Source organism: Bos indicus x Bos taurus, chromosome 2 (assembly GCF_003369695.1).
Source record: "Bos indicus x Bos taurus breed Angus x Brahman F1 hybrid chromosome 2, Bos_hybrid_MaternalHap_v2.0, whole genome shotgun sequence".
Lineage (NCBI taxonomy): Eukaryota > Metazoa > Chordata > Mammalia > Artiodactyla > Bovidae > Bos > Bos indicus x Bos taurus.
The window spans coordinates 24,937,864-24,954,881 of NC_040077.1; the positions used below are offsets into that span (position 1 = coordinate 24,937,864).

At 39.8% G+C, this 17,018-nt stretch overlaps 1 protein-coding gene across 4 annotated transcripts in view; it reads left to right on the top strand.

Moving 5' to 3' along the window:
• Positions 1–6,085, top strand: part of METTL8 (methyltransferase like 8) — an 84,918-nt gene extending 78,833 nt beyond the window's left edge. For 2 of the 4 annotated variants that reach the window (XM_027557867.1, XM_027557857.1), the window contains 3 exons: positions 3,698–3,804; positions 3,939–4,004; positions 4,762–6,085. In XM_027557867.1, the coding sequence (XP_027413668.1) occupies positions 3,698–3,804; positions 3,939–4,004; positions 4,762–4,952 (364 nt within the window). In that variant the 3' untranslated portion in view covers positions 4,953–6,085. The remainder of the gene's footprint in view (positions 1–3,697; positions 3,805–3,938; positions 4,005–4,761) is intronic. The other 2 variants (XM_027557878.1, XM_027557888.1) reach the window with 2 other exon arrangements.
• The last annotated feature ends 10,933 nt before the right edge of the window (positions 6,086–17,018 follow it).

Here is a 17,018-nt window from a genome sequence, read left to right on the forward strand (position 1 = left end):
AAATGATGACGAAAGGGCAGAGCAAATATGTACAGCCCCTTTATCAGGAGTGGCTTTCAGATCTATCAAAGCAAAAATGACAATTCTTGAATTTATTATTTAGTGAACTACATTATGTGTAATATGCAGCCTTTTAAATGCAGTTTTTCCTTTCTTCAGACTTTTAGAAAGAAACTGGCCAAACTGTTTCATTAGTGAGCTTTCTGTCACTGTCAGAAAGAAGTGAGCATCTTCTGGCAAGACACATACCTATTAAAAGTGACAGTGCTTCAAGAAAATTACAAATTCAGAACAGCCTAATAGACTCCCAAGAGGGAAACTGTACTTGGTGATCAGAAACAAACATCTTTGATTTAGCTTCTTGCTGAATGTTCGTAATGAGGTGGGCTGTGAATCTGGCTTCACATAGGTCTTTAAAATATTTGTTTTAAGGAAGCCCACTAGGGAATTAGGATTTATCAAGATTTTCCAGATTAACCTTGGACCTTTATAATCTAAGGTTGGTCTAGTGCCATCATTTAAGTATTTATGACTTAAATATTTTTGTTCACATAGTGTTCTGAAATAGTAAATATAGCTTTTCTCCAAAGAGGAAGCACAAAGAGATATTACAGCAATTAAAATGATCACTTTTCTTAAAATTTTTCCACTCTGTATGTATTAAGACACAAGTGTGCTAAACATCTGGGGTTGTCCCTTCAGAATGTGTCTTAAAATTGGGTTTTTGTGATCTTCTGGTTAGTAGGTGCAGACTTGGCATCGACCACTTTGGTGAGTGTTACTCTTTCCCAAAGAAATCAAGCACTGTGTACTTCTTTCTTTGCTATAAGATCACTAGGATCCTTTACAGGCCTTTTACTTCTCATTCAGAGATGTTCACTTTGATGACTTGTAGGAAAAAAAATTAGGTTTCCAAATAATGAATGAAATATGTAATTGCACCTAATGAGATCTATCAAGTTCCATGAAGTTACTTCCTCCCAGTTTCTGTAACCTATTTCTGCTAACCTGTTTAGGCTATTGGCATTATTTAGGTACTAGCATAAAGATGTCATCTATATTTTGTTTCACAGCTAAAAGGATAGAGGAGGTGGATAATGAACAAGATTTTCTATCTAACACATATAACAGGAAATGTTTCAATTCAAAATAAACCTTCAAAAAAGCTATTTATATTAGTTTAGATTATATGTTTTTTCATGATTTGAATTGAATGGAAAGGAGAAGGGGAAGCAGATATCTTGAAAAGATTGTTTTTATAGTACATATATTCATTCTGTTTATTATAAAATAGATTCAGATGTATCATGTCAGTACATTACATAGCTACTTTCTTACCTACATGGAAATGATCTAAAAATGAGGTAAGTGAGTAAGTTGGATAATAGTAAGTGAAAAGTGAGGCAGTATGTTTCAGGTCATCTAGCACTGTGATAGTAAATTTAGCCCCAGGAAAATTCTAGAAAAGTGGCTTCTTGCCAGCTTGGAAAAGCAATTCAGCAAGCCGTTGAGTCTAGGGGGTCCCAGCTTAAATGGGAGTAAACCATAGAAGGCTACAAAACAAGAAGTAACTGTCCTTCTTATCATTGAAATAAAAATATAATATATTTTCTAAAGATCTACACAGAGATTGTATAGATAAACAACTTTTTAAAAAATCTCTTCTTTCTCATCTTAAGAGAAAAGGGGCTTTCCCCATTCTTGTCTTGTCCCTGTCATCCCCAACCCACTCCCACCTGCATTTCTTAGGAACTGGCTCTGGAATTGCACTATGAGCCAAGATGTACTGATAAGAGAAGCAGTTCCCCACCCCTTGCCTTGACCCACATTGCAGACTTTAAAGGACAGTTGGGAGCAAAGGGTTTGCAAAAGGAGGCTATATTTTGAAGTATTTGACTCTTTGCTTTTCTGTGTTTTCATTTCATGCTTGTCTTGCTAATAATTGCAGAAAGAGATTTTTCTCTGTACATAAACCATTTATCCTAAAAGTGAATATTTTAAGCTTTAGATATGGTTTTAATTGCCAGATCCTAAGGATATAAGCACAGTGTGAAAATAACCTGTAATAAAATAAACAAGGAAAAATAGTTTTATTTTTCATGCACTTATGTTCGTTTGTTTAAATGAGATCTTCTCCTAGTCATGCCACTTTTTTTTTGTCTCTTATTTTCATGGTTACTTTCAGTTTCTCATTACCTACTTCATTACCTGACATACTCTTTCACCCCATTATTCCACTGAACAATGTTTTAATTGGAAGGAACTTAAAGATTATGTGATCCAAACCTTTCATTTTTAAAATAAGAAATGCTCAGAAGCTTTAAGTAGTTTGTATAAAGCAGAGACAGAAAGGACTTACTACACAGGCTGCCATTTACCATTCTCTGCCCAGGGCCGACATTGATAACTGATTTTGTAGATTGTCATTCCCAGCAAGTCTTGAGTCCTTAATAGAGCTCTGTTGGCAGCCAGTGTCAGTCACTTGGCTTGTTATGAGATCTGAAATCTTTGCCATCTCTGTACCATAATCACACGTAAGGCTTTGAACACTTAACCAAAAAACATTAAATCAAGAGCAGTCACAAGAGGTCATGTCTGATTGGGAGCCAGATGGGTAGAATAAACAGTAAAAGAAAGAAAGGCTTCCCAGTATTGAGCTGGGGCTTAGAGTGTGAACAGAATTTAAATAGGCAGAGAGTAAGGAGGAGAGAATTTTTTCAGGGGAAGCCACGTGAGCACAGTCATGGGCGGCTCAGAATGAAGCATGTAACAGTTTGGCTAGCGATGCTTCAGATTAAGAAGCAGTGGGAAAGATGTTGGAAAGATTAATTGAGGCCAGTTGTAGGTGATCTTAAGGATTCAACTAAGAAACGAAGAGAACTAAGATTTTTATCCTACGGATTAATATCATGAAAATTTGCACAAAGGGATGATTTGAGAAAACCATCTTTTTAAGCAGAATAACTCATCAATAATGTACAGGAAGGATTGGCAGGGAAAATAATACAGCTAGTTAGGAAGAAATTTTCTTTCCAGCCAGAGAACGATGGAGTTTGTACTAAGGGAGTACTAATGGAAACAAAAGAGAGAAAATACCAAATATGTAATAACGATAATAAAAAGACATACAATTTGATGATTGAATAGTTGTGAAGAGTATAATGGAAAAAGAGAAAAGTAAAAGAGGTCAAAGATTTTTCTGAGGTGTTACACTTCAGTGAATGATGGTACCTTTGAACTAAATAAAGAAGTCAGGAGGGAAAGCAGCTAGTTTTGGAGAAAAAGATGTCCCTGCTTAGGTATATCTGATTTGGGACAGCTCTGGCATATTTTTTGTCATGCAAGGAAAATGAAACGACTTCGGTTTTTTCTGCCTTGTAACTACCTGAATTTGCTGTAAATATCAGGAATGTCTGTGTGGTTTTGCTGTTCAGTTTTGACATCATACATCAAGCTACGTGAAGTTACCACTCTAGTCATCTGGGTGATTTCTTGATATTCTAGACTCTTTGAATCTGGTTATTGAGCAAATTGCCATCCTTTTTTCTTTCTATACAAAATACTTTTGTTTTTGGTGCCCTTATGTTTGTGGCTTAGATTTCTTTGGCCTTCTCAAGCTATGCTTATTTTATCATGAAGAATGTTAAATGTGGCATAGAAAACAAGACTTCCACAGTCTCCTGCTTTGTCTTCAAAGGATGCAAGGTGTTATAAACCGACTGTCCAAGTTACTGAAACCTGGGGGAATGCTGTTATTTCGGGACTATGGAAGATATGATAAGACTCAGCTTCGTTTTAAAAGAGGTAATGATATATTCAGTTTGGAATTATTTTCATGTGTTTTAAATAATGCTGTGTTTACATTTCATGTCAGTTTTGTTGTAGGTGGTGGTTTTTTTTAAGGAATACTAAGTTTCTCTTGTCACAATTTTTTTTAGGACATTGTTTATCTGAAAATTTTTATGTTCGAGGAGATGGCACCAGAGCATATTTCTTTACAAAAGGTATGCATATCTATAAGAGGAAATAATTAGCTGTAGAAACTTTTCTTGGGTATAATTTGCAGGGAGAAACTCAAAAGCTCTAAAATGAGGCTTCAGGAGCTGATTAAACATTAGATGTCTTTACACTTTAGTGATTATAACTGTTGTGTGTAAAAGCTTGAAAATGGCCTTTTGCCTTTTAATCTCTTTCCAATTGAAACTGCTTTAAAGAATCACTTGTTTCATTCTCATGCCCAAATGAAGTTTCCGTTTTGGAGGTACCATTAGCCCAGACATAAAAAAATTGATGACATGCCACAGTCAAAAGAGGAAGTTTGATTTTAAGAGTCCATAGAAAATTACTTATCGCTTGTTAATTTCTCATTTTAAAAAAAGCATTTAAAATGAATTCTGCATTCAAGTACTTTCCCCAAACTTACATGAGTACTTTTATAATGTGCCATTTGGGATCTCTGCAGACCAGCAAGAATTCAGACCTAGGGCATGTCTCAAAATATTGAAAGCTGCAACCAGTACTGTTGTGTATCTATTAATACCTGCTGTGTTCAGCTGTTTATACTTGGTGTGTTTGTGTGAAGTAGAGGAAGCCTACTTGGTGTCATAGGTTTCCTTCATCAATTTGTACTAGAAAATGTTTCTTGGTATAAGTGAAATTCATATGGTCAGTCATTCCATTAATGTTCCATTGTTCTTGACTGCCCCTCCCCCCGCCCCCAAGTCACATGTCATATATTTGATTGCCATTTTTGTCTCACAGGGGAAGTGCACAATATGTTCTGTAAGGCTGGGTTAGATGAGAAGCAAAATCTGGTTGATCGTCGCTTACAAGTTAATAGGAAAAAAAAAGTGAAAATGCACCGAGTGTGGGTTCAAGGCAAATTCCAGAAGCCATTACACTTGACTCAAAAAAGCTCCAACTTGGTATTTTCAGTCCTTTCACATGAATGAACTATGTATCATGTTAAGGTAAAACCAGAGGATTACACTATTCAGAGTCTTCAGTAAATCTTTCATTTTTGAAAAGACAGTCAGAAGAAGAGAATTTATGTATCCTGCTGTTTATCGTGGATGGACTGTTTTATGCATTTTAAGCACACAGAAGTGACTTGGAAGAGAGCACAACATTCTGTGTTTTCAAAACTTAATATGCTCAAGCTTGTTTGGATTTATTATGTCTTAACCATTTTGTTTGTTCTCTGAGTTTTAAAAGCATTTAGGTAAATTACTGATATAAGTCAGATGATTCTGAGAAACCAAAGCCTGCCATTTTTTAGAAGTGAAAAAAACCATCTCCTTTATTTATACATTAGTTGAACACAGCTGAACTCTCCTCCATTGTTAACTGATAGCAGAGTCAGCTTGCCTTGTTTCCAAGGAAAGTCACAAGACCAAGGCAAAGGCCTATTTTTTTGTTTTGTTATTGTCTGTTGTCCATCCCCAAACCTTTTTTTTTAATTTAGAGACTAATGTCTGAAACAGAATTTTAATTTATCTTTCCTTTCCTAAAATAGGGGAAGTATGACTAATGCTAACATTATTTTCAGGCTGTTCTTTGGTGTACAAGTTGAAAGCCTTCTTTAAGAAGACTATTTACCCAGGAAAATTCTTAAATTGTAGCAATTAAAAATTTTTTACTATTTGCTGGTGGTCCAGTAGTTAAGAATCTGCCTGCCAATGCAGGGGACGTGAGTTCAATCCCTGATCCAGGACTTAAGATCCCATATGACATGGGGCAACTAGACCTGCACACCCTCGTGCTCCACAAGAAGAAGAAGCCACTGCAATGAGAAGCTCGGGCACCAGAACTAGAGAGCAGCCCCAGCTCAGTGCAACTAGAGAAGGCCTTCGCACAGCAATGAAGTGCCCGTGTGCTGCATCAAAGACCCAGTGCGTCCAAAAAAATAAAAATGGTATTTACCACTTTGCCTCAAAAAAGATATAAATTGGCTTGCAAATTGCATTTAGTAAAAATGGAGTTTCTAAGACTGGGCTTTCATTTGTTACACAATGTATACTGAGTACTTACTTTGTGCTGAATTATATGGAATAATACAATAAATAAATAAAGTCCCAGCCCTGTGTTTTGAGAGCGTAAGTAGGTTCTAGCTGGCAAAGCAAAATGTGTGTATCCCAAGCCTCTAAATCATGACCAAGATAATATATGAGCAAGTACTCCTGGTAGCTCAGTGGTTAAAGCGTCTGCCTGCAGTGCTGGAGACCTGGGGGGTTTGATCCCTGGGTTGGGAAGATCCGCTGGAGAAGGAAATGGCAACCCACTCCAGTATTCTTGCCTGGAGAATCCCGTGGACAGAGCAGCCTGGTGGGCTACAGTCCACAAGGTTGCAAAGAGTCAGACATGACTGAGCGACTTCACTTTCTTTCTTTTCTACTCAAATAGGGAGCTTTTCAGCTAACAGACTTTGATTATGAGCCACAGAAATCTGAAAGACATGGACAATCTCTTGAAAGGACCTAGAATGATCATTCCAACTAGTTTTCCTTTTTGAACTCACTTAAAATTCAGCTTCCTGGCAGGATGTGATTAATCCAAGCTGGGTCATGGATTCTTTTATTGACAGACTGAGTCAGGGCAGGTTATTTGATGGTTCCACCAGACCATAGTGAATGGAGGAAAGTTCCTCAAAGGAAAATGAGGACACTGATCAAAAAAAGAGGGGAGGGATGCTGCCCAGTCAGACATTGCGTGGTATAGTAATAATGTTCTGAAGAGAGAGAAAGATTAGCTGTGGGATGGAAGGAAAGAATTAGAGCTGTGGGAGGAGGTGGTCTCAGACTAGTTCTAGAACGTACGCTCTCAGAAGATGGTGAGAAGACGAGTATGTTTGATAGGGCTGTTCATGGTTCAGAATAGTGGAGAAAAGATGGGGAGGGCATCAGCTTGTAGACAGCCTTAAATAAGAGGGTGCGTTGGGTTCTCACCTCTGGACTGGAGCCATTCAAGATTGGTTTGTTTCTGTTTTATCCTAGCCACAGCGTGCTTTAAATATATTTATAGAGAGATTGATCAAGGAGTCGACAATAGAATGGAATGCAGTGAGGTCAGAGATGGGGGCAAGGAAAATCCCGAAAGGTATCTGCATACATTTGCCTTGGTAGCAAATCCTCAGAAGTACAATATCAAGGTTTCCATTTAAACATGCAGTAAATGTAAAAGTCAAAATTTGCCTGAGACTCTTAACTCAGTTGTTTTTCCTAATTAAAGTGTGTATTTTAAAGCCAAACTAGTATTGAAAGTATTACATACAAGGGCACTTAGATAAGTTAATGTTGCTATGGGAACCCCCCCCTCCCCCCCCCCGCAAATCTTCTTGTGTCTCAATTTAAAAATCATGGCCCAAGGTGGTTTTAAAAACAACAGAAGGTAAAATTATTCCCACATTCTCACACATGTAAATTGTACTGTCTCTCTCAGTCCTAAATAGCAGATTCAAGCCAGCTTCTTGACTGGCACAGTAAAATTCTGCTTCGTGTCTTTCTATAATGTATTACAGCATGTAGTTAACCTTTAGAAACTTCAAAAATACATCAAACCAAATTTGGACTGTGAGACACAAACTGGGCTCTTTTGGGCTCTGTCTAGCATAGACCTCCTATTCCACATGGCTGCTCATTGGGCCATTTCTATCAGTGTCTTCTGCTTTCTCTCCTTTAGCCTACCTGAATCAACCCCCTATCTAGAATTTGCTACCAGACAAAATATAGATTTTTGGCAGAGGAAAAAAAAAAAAAGAGAAAGACCTGATTTGGGATATTGCCTATAGATATTAAGAAATCATGAAATGTTACAAATGTATCTGCTTGGGTATTAGTTTAAAAATAATTGATAGCTGCATGAAATTCTCATTTTTCCTCATCTATAGCGGTAGGACTAGTTAGGCAGAGTTTGATATTTAAAAATTCATCTGCTGAGGGAGCTGAATTTCAAAAGGACCATTTTCTTTCTAACAAAAAGATGTATTCATTCATTTTATAATACAGAAATAATGAAATATGCTATATTAAAAATGCACCCTCCATTTTCCTCCGTTTCTAAAAATTCACTTTTGAGCATTTTCCAAATGTAAAAATTCTCACGCACATGAAGTACTGTTTCAGAAGGTTGTGAGAAAGCCAAGGTAACAGTTTCTATTATTAAAACTTTTGCATTTCAGTATGACACATTTGTAGTATTGAAACACCCATTTAACGCTGACTTCTGAGAACTTATTTGTTTTGCTTGTCTCAGTTCCATATGCTTTGTCTCTAAATTATGAACACATCGAGGTTTCTACCATCGTGCAGTCTATATCATTGCTATACTCATTTGTACGTGAAAATTATTCACCCATGTGTGAAGAGCTGCCCTCCTGGACATCCGAAGCATTTAGACCATTAAATTTCAGGTAACTTAAATTCTTGCCCCCAAACTCCTATGCTGTGTTCTTCTGGTTTTCTAACTCATCAAAGCCAAGTTCTGAAGCCAGAATATATCATGCACTGTTACTTCCAGTTGGTGTTAATGCTTATTATGCTTCTCACAAGTGCAGATAACTTCACATTTGCATCATTAATAGACTTCTTTCAGAGCCTCTGTTCCTTCTGCTTCCTGCCTCTATTAGTCATCAGTAGACATGTTGGCGTGGTTATTCACCTCCCCGCTTGTGAAAGTGCACTGTAAAATGTAAAGTACTGAATATGTGTGAGATGTTGTTACTAATAACAGCATCTACAGTCTACAAGGCAGCATACAGAGTACTCCAGCAACAGAAACGTTTTCATTGGGTTTATGAGACCTTGTGAGAAAGACGGTAAAATATGTGGAAAAGTATTGCCTGTCAGACAGGAAACATGGGTCATGGTTCCTATTGAACCATTTAGCTGCTCTTAATTTAGTTCTGAGTGCTAAGTCTTTTATATACTACACTTTTATATACCACATTATTCCTTCATTTAAACCTCAAACTCCTACAAATTAGTTTTTATTGTAACCATTTAACAGATAAGACTAGAACTCTGAGGTATTGGGTAGTTTGCCTAGGATATCACCACGAGTCAGTGGCAGAAACACAGTGTGGACACAGAACAGTCTTGATTCTAAAAACTCTGCCTCTCACCAGTCCACTTTTAATTGATAGGCTACAATGCTGCTCGGGAAAGCTGCTGGAGAAGAAAAAGAGCTCCTGAATCAAGCGAAGAATTACTGCAGTGGGTGGGAGTGTGGATCAGACGATCTTCAAGGAGACAGCTCCTTCTAGATCCAGTGATTCTATGAAATAAGTAGGCAGCACTTATCCACATTACACACTGGGAAGGAAGGGGAGGAAAGGAAGGGAGAGGAATGACAAAGCAGAAGCTTGCAGTCAGCTCTTTTCAGCATTCTGCATATGTTTACTTCTGCTCTGGCCCCACCCCCTTGGGGCTTCAGACTTCTATTTGGCTCCCCTCCAAACAAGCAGAGCACCCATCACTTGCATACTCCTCACTTAAAAAAAAAAATCAGTCTGTACTGCAAGTGGAAAGAAAAACTCTTAAAGTGTCCTCAAGGGCTCAGCTCCAGCATAATCTAAAATATGTGATCAGAGAGTGTCAATAATAAAATATGAGTGAAAACATCTTTATTTAAAACATTGTATGTACATGAATGCCACATTAATGCCAATTCAAGCATGAAATGTTGAGCATTTCTTGGAATATGGTTTGAGATTTGAGAGGCACAAAGGTACCTGCAAGATGGCTTTGGTGTAGTTATAAATATAAATAGAAATAAAATAACAGTTGCATCTTCATTTATAATGAATATATACTGTGGCCTCAAAGCTGCAGAGGAGAGTGGATGCCAAAATCTGTCTTTCATTAACATATGCCTTAAATGACAGGGAAGAGGTGTTAAGACAAAATTACATTTTCCTCTGCGTATGAATCAGCAACATGCAGTAACAAGCAAGTAATAATAGTTCTGCTTGTGAGTGCCTGCAGAGGGTAAGAAAAACAGCATCAAATTGAAAGTGCAAGTTCATTTGCGAGAGGGCCCAGGTGGCGGCAGAGCATGGCTCCCTTGAGCACCATTCTGAAGTGTCTCAGGGCACAGTGACCCTGACTCTGGCAAGCCAGGTTGGCATGAGCTGCATGGGGCACATTAAAACCTCCAGATGGCTCAAAGCAGCCCACCCTCAGCTGCTCCCAGAGCTCGTCAAAAGCACACTACAAGGCACCACCACTAGCCAAGGGTTTAAAACAGGTGCTTTGGATTCTACAGTGCATGTGGTTTCACAACCACTTAACCTTCAGTCAGGAAGAGCTAGAGGCAGGTGAAGAGATAAATAATGTTAACATTACATAGGGAGCAAAAAAGGATATTTAAGAGCACACAGATATCAAATCGGAGAAGGCAATGGCAACCCACTCCAATACTCTTGCCTGGAAAATCCCATGGACTGAGGAGCCTAGTAGGCTGCAGTCCATGGGGTCACTAAGAGTCGGACACGACTGAGCGACTTCACTTTCGCTTTTCACTTTCATGCATTGGAGGAGGAAATGGCAACCCACTCCAGTGTTCTTGCCTGGAGAATCCCAGGGACAGGGGGGCCTGGTGGGCTGCCATCTATGGGGTCACACAGAGTCGGACATGACTGAAGCGACTTAACAGCAGCAGCAGCAGATGTCAAATAGTCACACATAGTGTTTGGTTAGCAGTGTCCTTGGCGTCCCTGTAATTTATGTCCTTATCTTTGATTTTCTTTCAGCAGATAGGCACTAAGTAGAGCCTGGACTCCAGAAAATACATGCTTTTCTATCAGGTGTTACCTGCCAAATTAGGTGAGCTATTGATTGCCTCCTACAAAAGGCCCAAACATCTCTCCTACTTGGGCCTACTCAAGAAAACTATTATCCTTAACACAGATTCTTTGGCAGTGTTTTCAACCCATTGCTCCTTTACATGAGACTTCTAGTTCTTTGCAGGAAAAGCAGAAGTTAATTTTTTTTTTCTTACGTAATCTTTAGATATCAATTGTTGGTTGGTTCAGAACATTTTGGGGAAGGACAATCACCCCTTTCAAGTCTTTTAAGACTTTATCATTGGTAAAAAGCTCTAAAACTGTGTAACTTCCTGACATTAATGAGATGTTGTTGAGTCTCTTGCATTAGTTTGTTGCTCAGTCGCTCAGCCGTGTTTTGTTTTGTTTTGTTTTGTTTTGTTTTAATGCTGTGTACTTAACAAAAGCAGCTATGGTTGCTGCCCCATTTCTCTCACCTCCAGCCTCTTGAGAGAAACTTGTCTTTCTCCTGAGTCTATCCTGCTGAACAGAACGTAATAGCTCTCCATACATCTTTAGTTATGCCCCCCTCCTTTAGGTGAGCTGAGACAGCGTCCCAGTAAGCAGCATTGGAACTTGCACTGAAAATTGCCTGAAAGAGAATGGCTGAAATTGCCAGCGTCACATGCCGCATTGAAGCAAGGAAATTTCTGCCTCCGAGGATAATAGCTTTTCTCCTTGCTCATACATCTTCCTTCACAGCCCTCGTTTATTTTAATGTATATATTCCACTTTGACTCTCTGGAAGATATTCTTTAAAGGTTTTTAAAAAATCCAAATGAAAGATGAAATTCAGGATCCAGAAAGGCATCTATTCTATTTATCCTGTCTTGAATGTATTCTTAATCAACCAGTCTTTCTGAGCGTCTCTTCATTTGCTGCTTTGTTTCGTAATAGAACACTCGGGCTCTGGAGATTAGTGAGACAAAGCTTCATTATAACCATCCTTGTTTTACTCCCATGTCTTACAGGCTTTCTCTTCCTCACTCACTCTCCAGGTGCTTCTTTCTCTTGCCAAATAGTGCAAGGAAATACTTATGCAGATCTTTTGTTTACTTTAGAAAAAAAACACTGATCCAGGCTTTCCCATTTGGGGGAGTGCTGCTCATTTCCTGACTGGCCTTTAAAGTTTGGCTCAGTAGCAACCTGGGGATTTGTTTTCTACCCAGAGTGAAAGGAGCTTGGTGCCCAATGGCCCCATGCTGGAATGAGAATTAAAATTCTACTCATTCCCTGGATAAGCAAGCTGATGCTTTCCTCATAGATTTTTTTCCCCCCATTCCTCAAAGTTTTGATGTTTAGTCATTTAGCTTTGGCTTTTGAGAGACATTTTAATAGGATTGTTTCTCCTCCAAGTGCGTTCAGAAGCTGATCATGGGTACAAGGAAACTCTCAAGAAGAATTCCCTGTTTGCTGTTTTTTACCTACAATGAAAATGATACACAACACGTGCAGTGTTCACCCCTACTGCATGCAGCTCCATACCCAACTGCCTGGCCTGGGAAAGAAGAAGCTGTGACACCCAAAGAATCGCTTGAGCCACCTCCCTTTCTAAGTCCGCAAGACTGCCGAGTCAACAAAGCTTTGGTTATCACCCAGTTGCATTTTCTTATTTCATGTAAGCTTTGTAAATCTTGTGCTTTCTTCTCCTGGCACATTTACATTAAGTTTGATTCTAGTTGTCCATCTTTATCTATACTAGAGTTACGGTTATATATAAGTTACTCTTCATTCATTCTACCATGGGGAATTTATCCATAGTTTGTTATGAGGTGTCAGTAACTTTCTAAACCTGGAGACTATACTTTAAATATACTGATGGATTTTTAAATTAAAAGATGTTTAAACTAGAATAGTTGAATGATAAAAATAGAAAACCTTGACTGATAAAGGTCTTCACTACATTGGGGGGGTGTTGTCTTTAAGGACTTAATCTATAATAGAAAATAATATGGCAAATAAAATACCATATGGGGAGGGAGTTACAGACAAAGTTATTGGCATAGACAAGGTCCAGTTAAGGAAGCATACCATGTCAGTATGGTGACAAGGAATCCAGGGTCAGGCACATAGAGACAGTCACCACCATGGAAGGCTACCAGTGGAAGCAGCGGCACTCTGGCCTAGAGAAAGTAGGCAGTGTTCACAGGCAGAGTGGCCAAATACTGTTCCAGTGACCCAAAGAAAAATGCAAGGTCAGGGAAGATTGTGGCAAGAGTGACTTGTAATTGAAATTCAGAGAACTAGACTGCAAGCTTAAATGCCTCCTAACCTGGCCCAGGAAGAACCAAAGGCTTCAGAGGCCATGAGCTGTTTTTTTGTTTACCTGAATCATATCACAGAAATGGCCATTAAGATATTTTGTTCTTAATACGTTTTAGAAGAGCAAAGACCTGCTTTTATCTAATTCTTACTTTTGATTTCAGAGCCTTGTGTTTGTTTTCACAAAGTATGAGTTTATTGATATCCATAAATCTGGAAAGATGGGGTGCAGCTTTAGGATAAACACACCCAGAAAGGTGCAGGCAGAGGGGGACGTTGGCCAAGCCAGCAGATTGTCCTCATTTACCAGTGTGACAGAGGAAAGTCTAGCTCCTACTTGGCAGAAGGGAACATATTAGGTATCAGTATAATAGAGTCACCAAATGATTAAGATGTGCTGGCCTTCTACAAGGAAATGAGGGCAAGTAAATACAGGCCAGAAGAGCCTGTGATACAATACCACAATATGTAGTCACCCCCATCTGGTGAAGTTCAAGAGGCCCCCAGAGTATCCCTGTGTTGCTTGCCCACATTTTAAACCAACTGAGAAAGACCAAGGTGCCAAAAGATGAAAATTAAAACGTGAAGCTGATATTGGAGAGAATGGCTCAGGGTGCGTGGAAACAGTTGTCCCCTTAGTACTGAACCCCAGAATCAAAACCTGCAGCTGGACAGCTGGGCCAGGAGAATCTACCCATGAGTGAATGCCCCCAACCTTTTACAGAGTACCTGGCTTCCAAGAGACAGTGAAAAAGGACTAGGTTAAACATGCCTAATTCACTTCCCAGATTCACTTTTCATCTAAGTCACTTCACCTCTCCCAGGAATGAGGAAGACAGGACTCAAGAGACCATTTGCTGTCCCTCCACATGGCAAGAAACAACAGGAGTGGAAATTACCCCAACGTCTTATAAGTACTGGGTTAAAACATACCCCACATCTGCTGAGACTAGAACAGTGTGGAATGGACTCTACTTTGCCATTTTGTCACTTGCTGAATCATCTGCTCAGCATTTACCTGTAAGCCTGCGGCAGCTTACCTGGTCTGTAAGCATCTGCCTTAGTGATGGGTAGAATCTGCACAGTATGCTTTGAACTGCAAACAAAATGAATTTCCAAAGTTAAAACCAGTGACTTATTCTGGGAACCCCACTACACTTAAATCTTTACTAGACATCACTAAATAAATGGCCAGGAGGTCTTGCAACTCTGCCAAGCAGCACTTCTACACTGACTCACTGTCCACCAGCACTTCTCAAACTATTCGAAGTGAAGAACCGCTGGTTGCTTTTTTTTTTTATCAATTTCCACATGTCCCAGATCAATAGTTTCATAAAACACAATAATGGTAAATTAATAGGAAAAAAAAAAAATTACTCCAGTTCCTGGCATTGTTTCCCGGTTCCTGCCCTCTCCCCACAATCTCCTTGTTACTGCCCATTCAGTCAGTGTGTGGGGCTTCCCTGCTTAGTGGTGAAGAATCCACCTGCCAATGTAGGAAAGGCGAGTTCAATCTCTGGGTCAGGAAGATCCCCTGGAGAAGGAAGTAGCCGCCCACTCCAGTATTTTTGCCTGGGAAGTCCCATGGACAGAGGAGCCTGGCGGGCTGCACTCCATAGGCTCTCAAAGAGCTGGACATGACTCAGCGACTGAACAGCCAAGAACAACTACAGCCGATGTGTACCAGTTACATGTCAGGCATTCCCCTTGGTATGGGGAACGAAGGGGTGAATGGGAAAAGGTAAAGTTAGGAAAGCCCAAGATTTTCATTAGACACCATATACAAATTTACTCAGTCTCTCTGCCGACCCCATCAGGAACCGGGAATGAAACACCAGCACCCGGACACGACCTTCCCCGCCCTTGACCTGCCCTGCTGTAAACCATAGGAAGAGGACTTCCCTGGAGGCCCAGCGGTTAAGACTCCACGCTTCCTCTGCAGGGGGCGCAGGTTCAGTCCCTAGTCAGGGAACTAAGATCCCACAAGCCGTGTGGCACGGCCAAAAAAATAAATAATAAGCCACAGGGGGACTAAAAACCTATGTCTGACTTTGCCTCCTGAGCCCTGTAGTCTCTCTTTACCTCAGAGTGTGCTGTGCCAGGACCTAGGCTCCTGCCCCTAGAAATGTTTGGTCCAATGCTCAGTGATTTTTGCTGCTATCCTCATCAAGTTGTCTGTGTGAAGTAAACAAAACCACCCCTCACCACCCTGCTGTCACCAGGGTTTTTTTTTGTTTTTTATTTATTTATTTATTTATTCTTTATTGAAGGATAATTGCTTTACAGAATTTTGCTGTTTTCTGTCAAACCTCAACATGAAACAGCCTTAGCTATACATATATCTCCTCCCTTTTGAACCTCCCTCCCATCTCCCTCCTCATCCCACCCCTCTAGGTTGATACAGAGCCCCTGTTTGAGTTTCCTGAGCCATACAGCAAATTCCTATTGACTATCTATTTTACATATGGTTTTTACTGGTTCACTTTTTAAATTTTTGACTTTTTTGTGAATATGTGAATCGGTGCAAAGTAGTCTCTATGCTGATGTAAAATGGAAAGAGAGATGATTCAGTTCTTTTGTTGAAATCAAAACCTGTGATATTTCCCCCCCACTCAATAGTATTTAAATGCTGGGTTGATGCCAAACTCAAAGAACATGGAGAACTTGGGGGAAGGCCAGTGACAGATAAAATATTATTAATAGTTTTTTAATAGGAGCCATGATTAGAGAGGCTGAAGAAAATGTGTTTATTAACCCTGGAAGAATATCACATTAGAAGATGAGAATGCTAGCTCCCAGGTAGAAACAGAAAGAGAGTCCTCAGAGAAGAAATATGGGACCTGTTTAGATATAAATCCTAGCTGTGCTCCTGCTGGTTGTGTAACCTTAAACAAGATACTTAACAACTCTGAGCCTCAGTAATTGGAGATCATATTGCATACCCTAAGATTGTTGCAAGGACTAAATATAATGCACATCAAGTCAAAGGTATGAGGCCTGGAGATAATTGGTCCTTCAGTTCAGTCGCTCAGTCATGTCTGACTCTGCGACCCCATGAATTGTAGCATGCCAGGCCTCCCTGTCCATCACCAACTCCCGGAGTTCACTCAAACTCATGTCCATTGAGTCAGTGATGCCATCCAGCCATCTCATCCTCTGTCGTCCCCTTGTCCTCCTGCCCCCAATCCCTCCCAGCATCAGAGTCTTTTCCAATGAGTCAGCTCTTCGTATGAGGTGGCCAAAGTATTGGAGTTTCAGCTTCAACATCAGTCCTTCCAGTGAACACCCAGGACTGATCTCCTTTAGGATGGACTGGTTGGATCTCCTTGCAGTCCAAGGGACTCTCAAGAGTCTTCTCCAACACCACAGTTCAAAAGCATCAATTCTTCAGCACTCAACTTTCTTCTCAGTCCAACTCTCACATCCATACGTGACCACTGGAAAAACCATAGCCTTGACTAGACAAACCTTTGTTGGCAAAGTAATATCTCTGCTTTTGAATATGCTATCTAGGTTGGACATAACTTTCCTTCCAAGGAGTAAGCGTCTTTTAATTTCATGGCTGCAGTCACCATCTGCAGTGATTTTGGAGCCCAAAAATATAAAGTCTGACACTGTTTCCCCATCTATTTCCCATGAAGTGATGGAACTAGATGCCATGATCTTCATTTTCTGAATGTTGAGCTTTAAGCCAACTTTTTCACTCTCCTCTTTCACTTTCATCAAGAGGCTTTTTAGTTCCTCTTCACTTTCTGCCATAAGGATGGTGTCATCTGCATATCTGAGGTTATTGATATTTCTCCCGGCAGTCTTGATTCCAGCTTGTGCTTCTTCCAGCCCAGTGTTTCTCATGATGTACTCTGCAAGTTAAATAAGCAGGGTGACCATATACAGCCTTGACATACTCCTTTTCCTATTTGGAACCAGTCTATTGTTC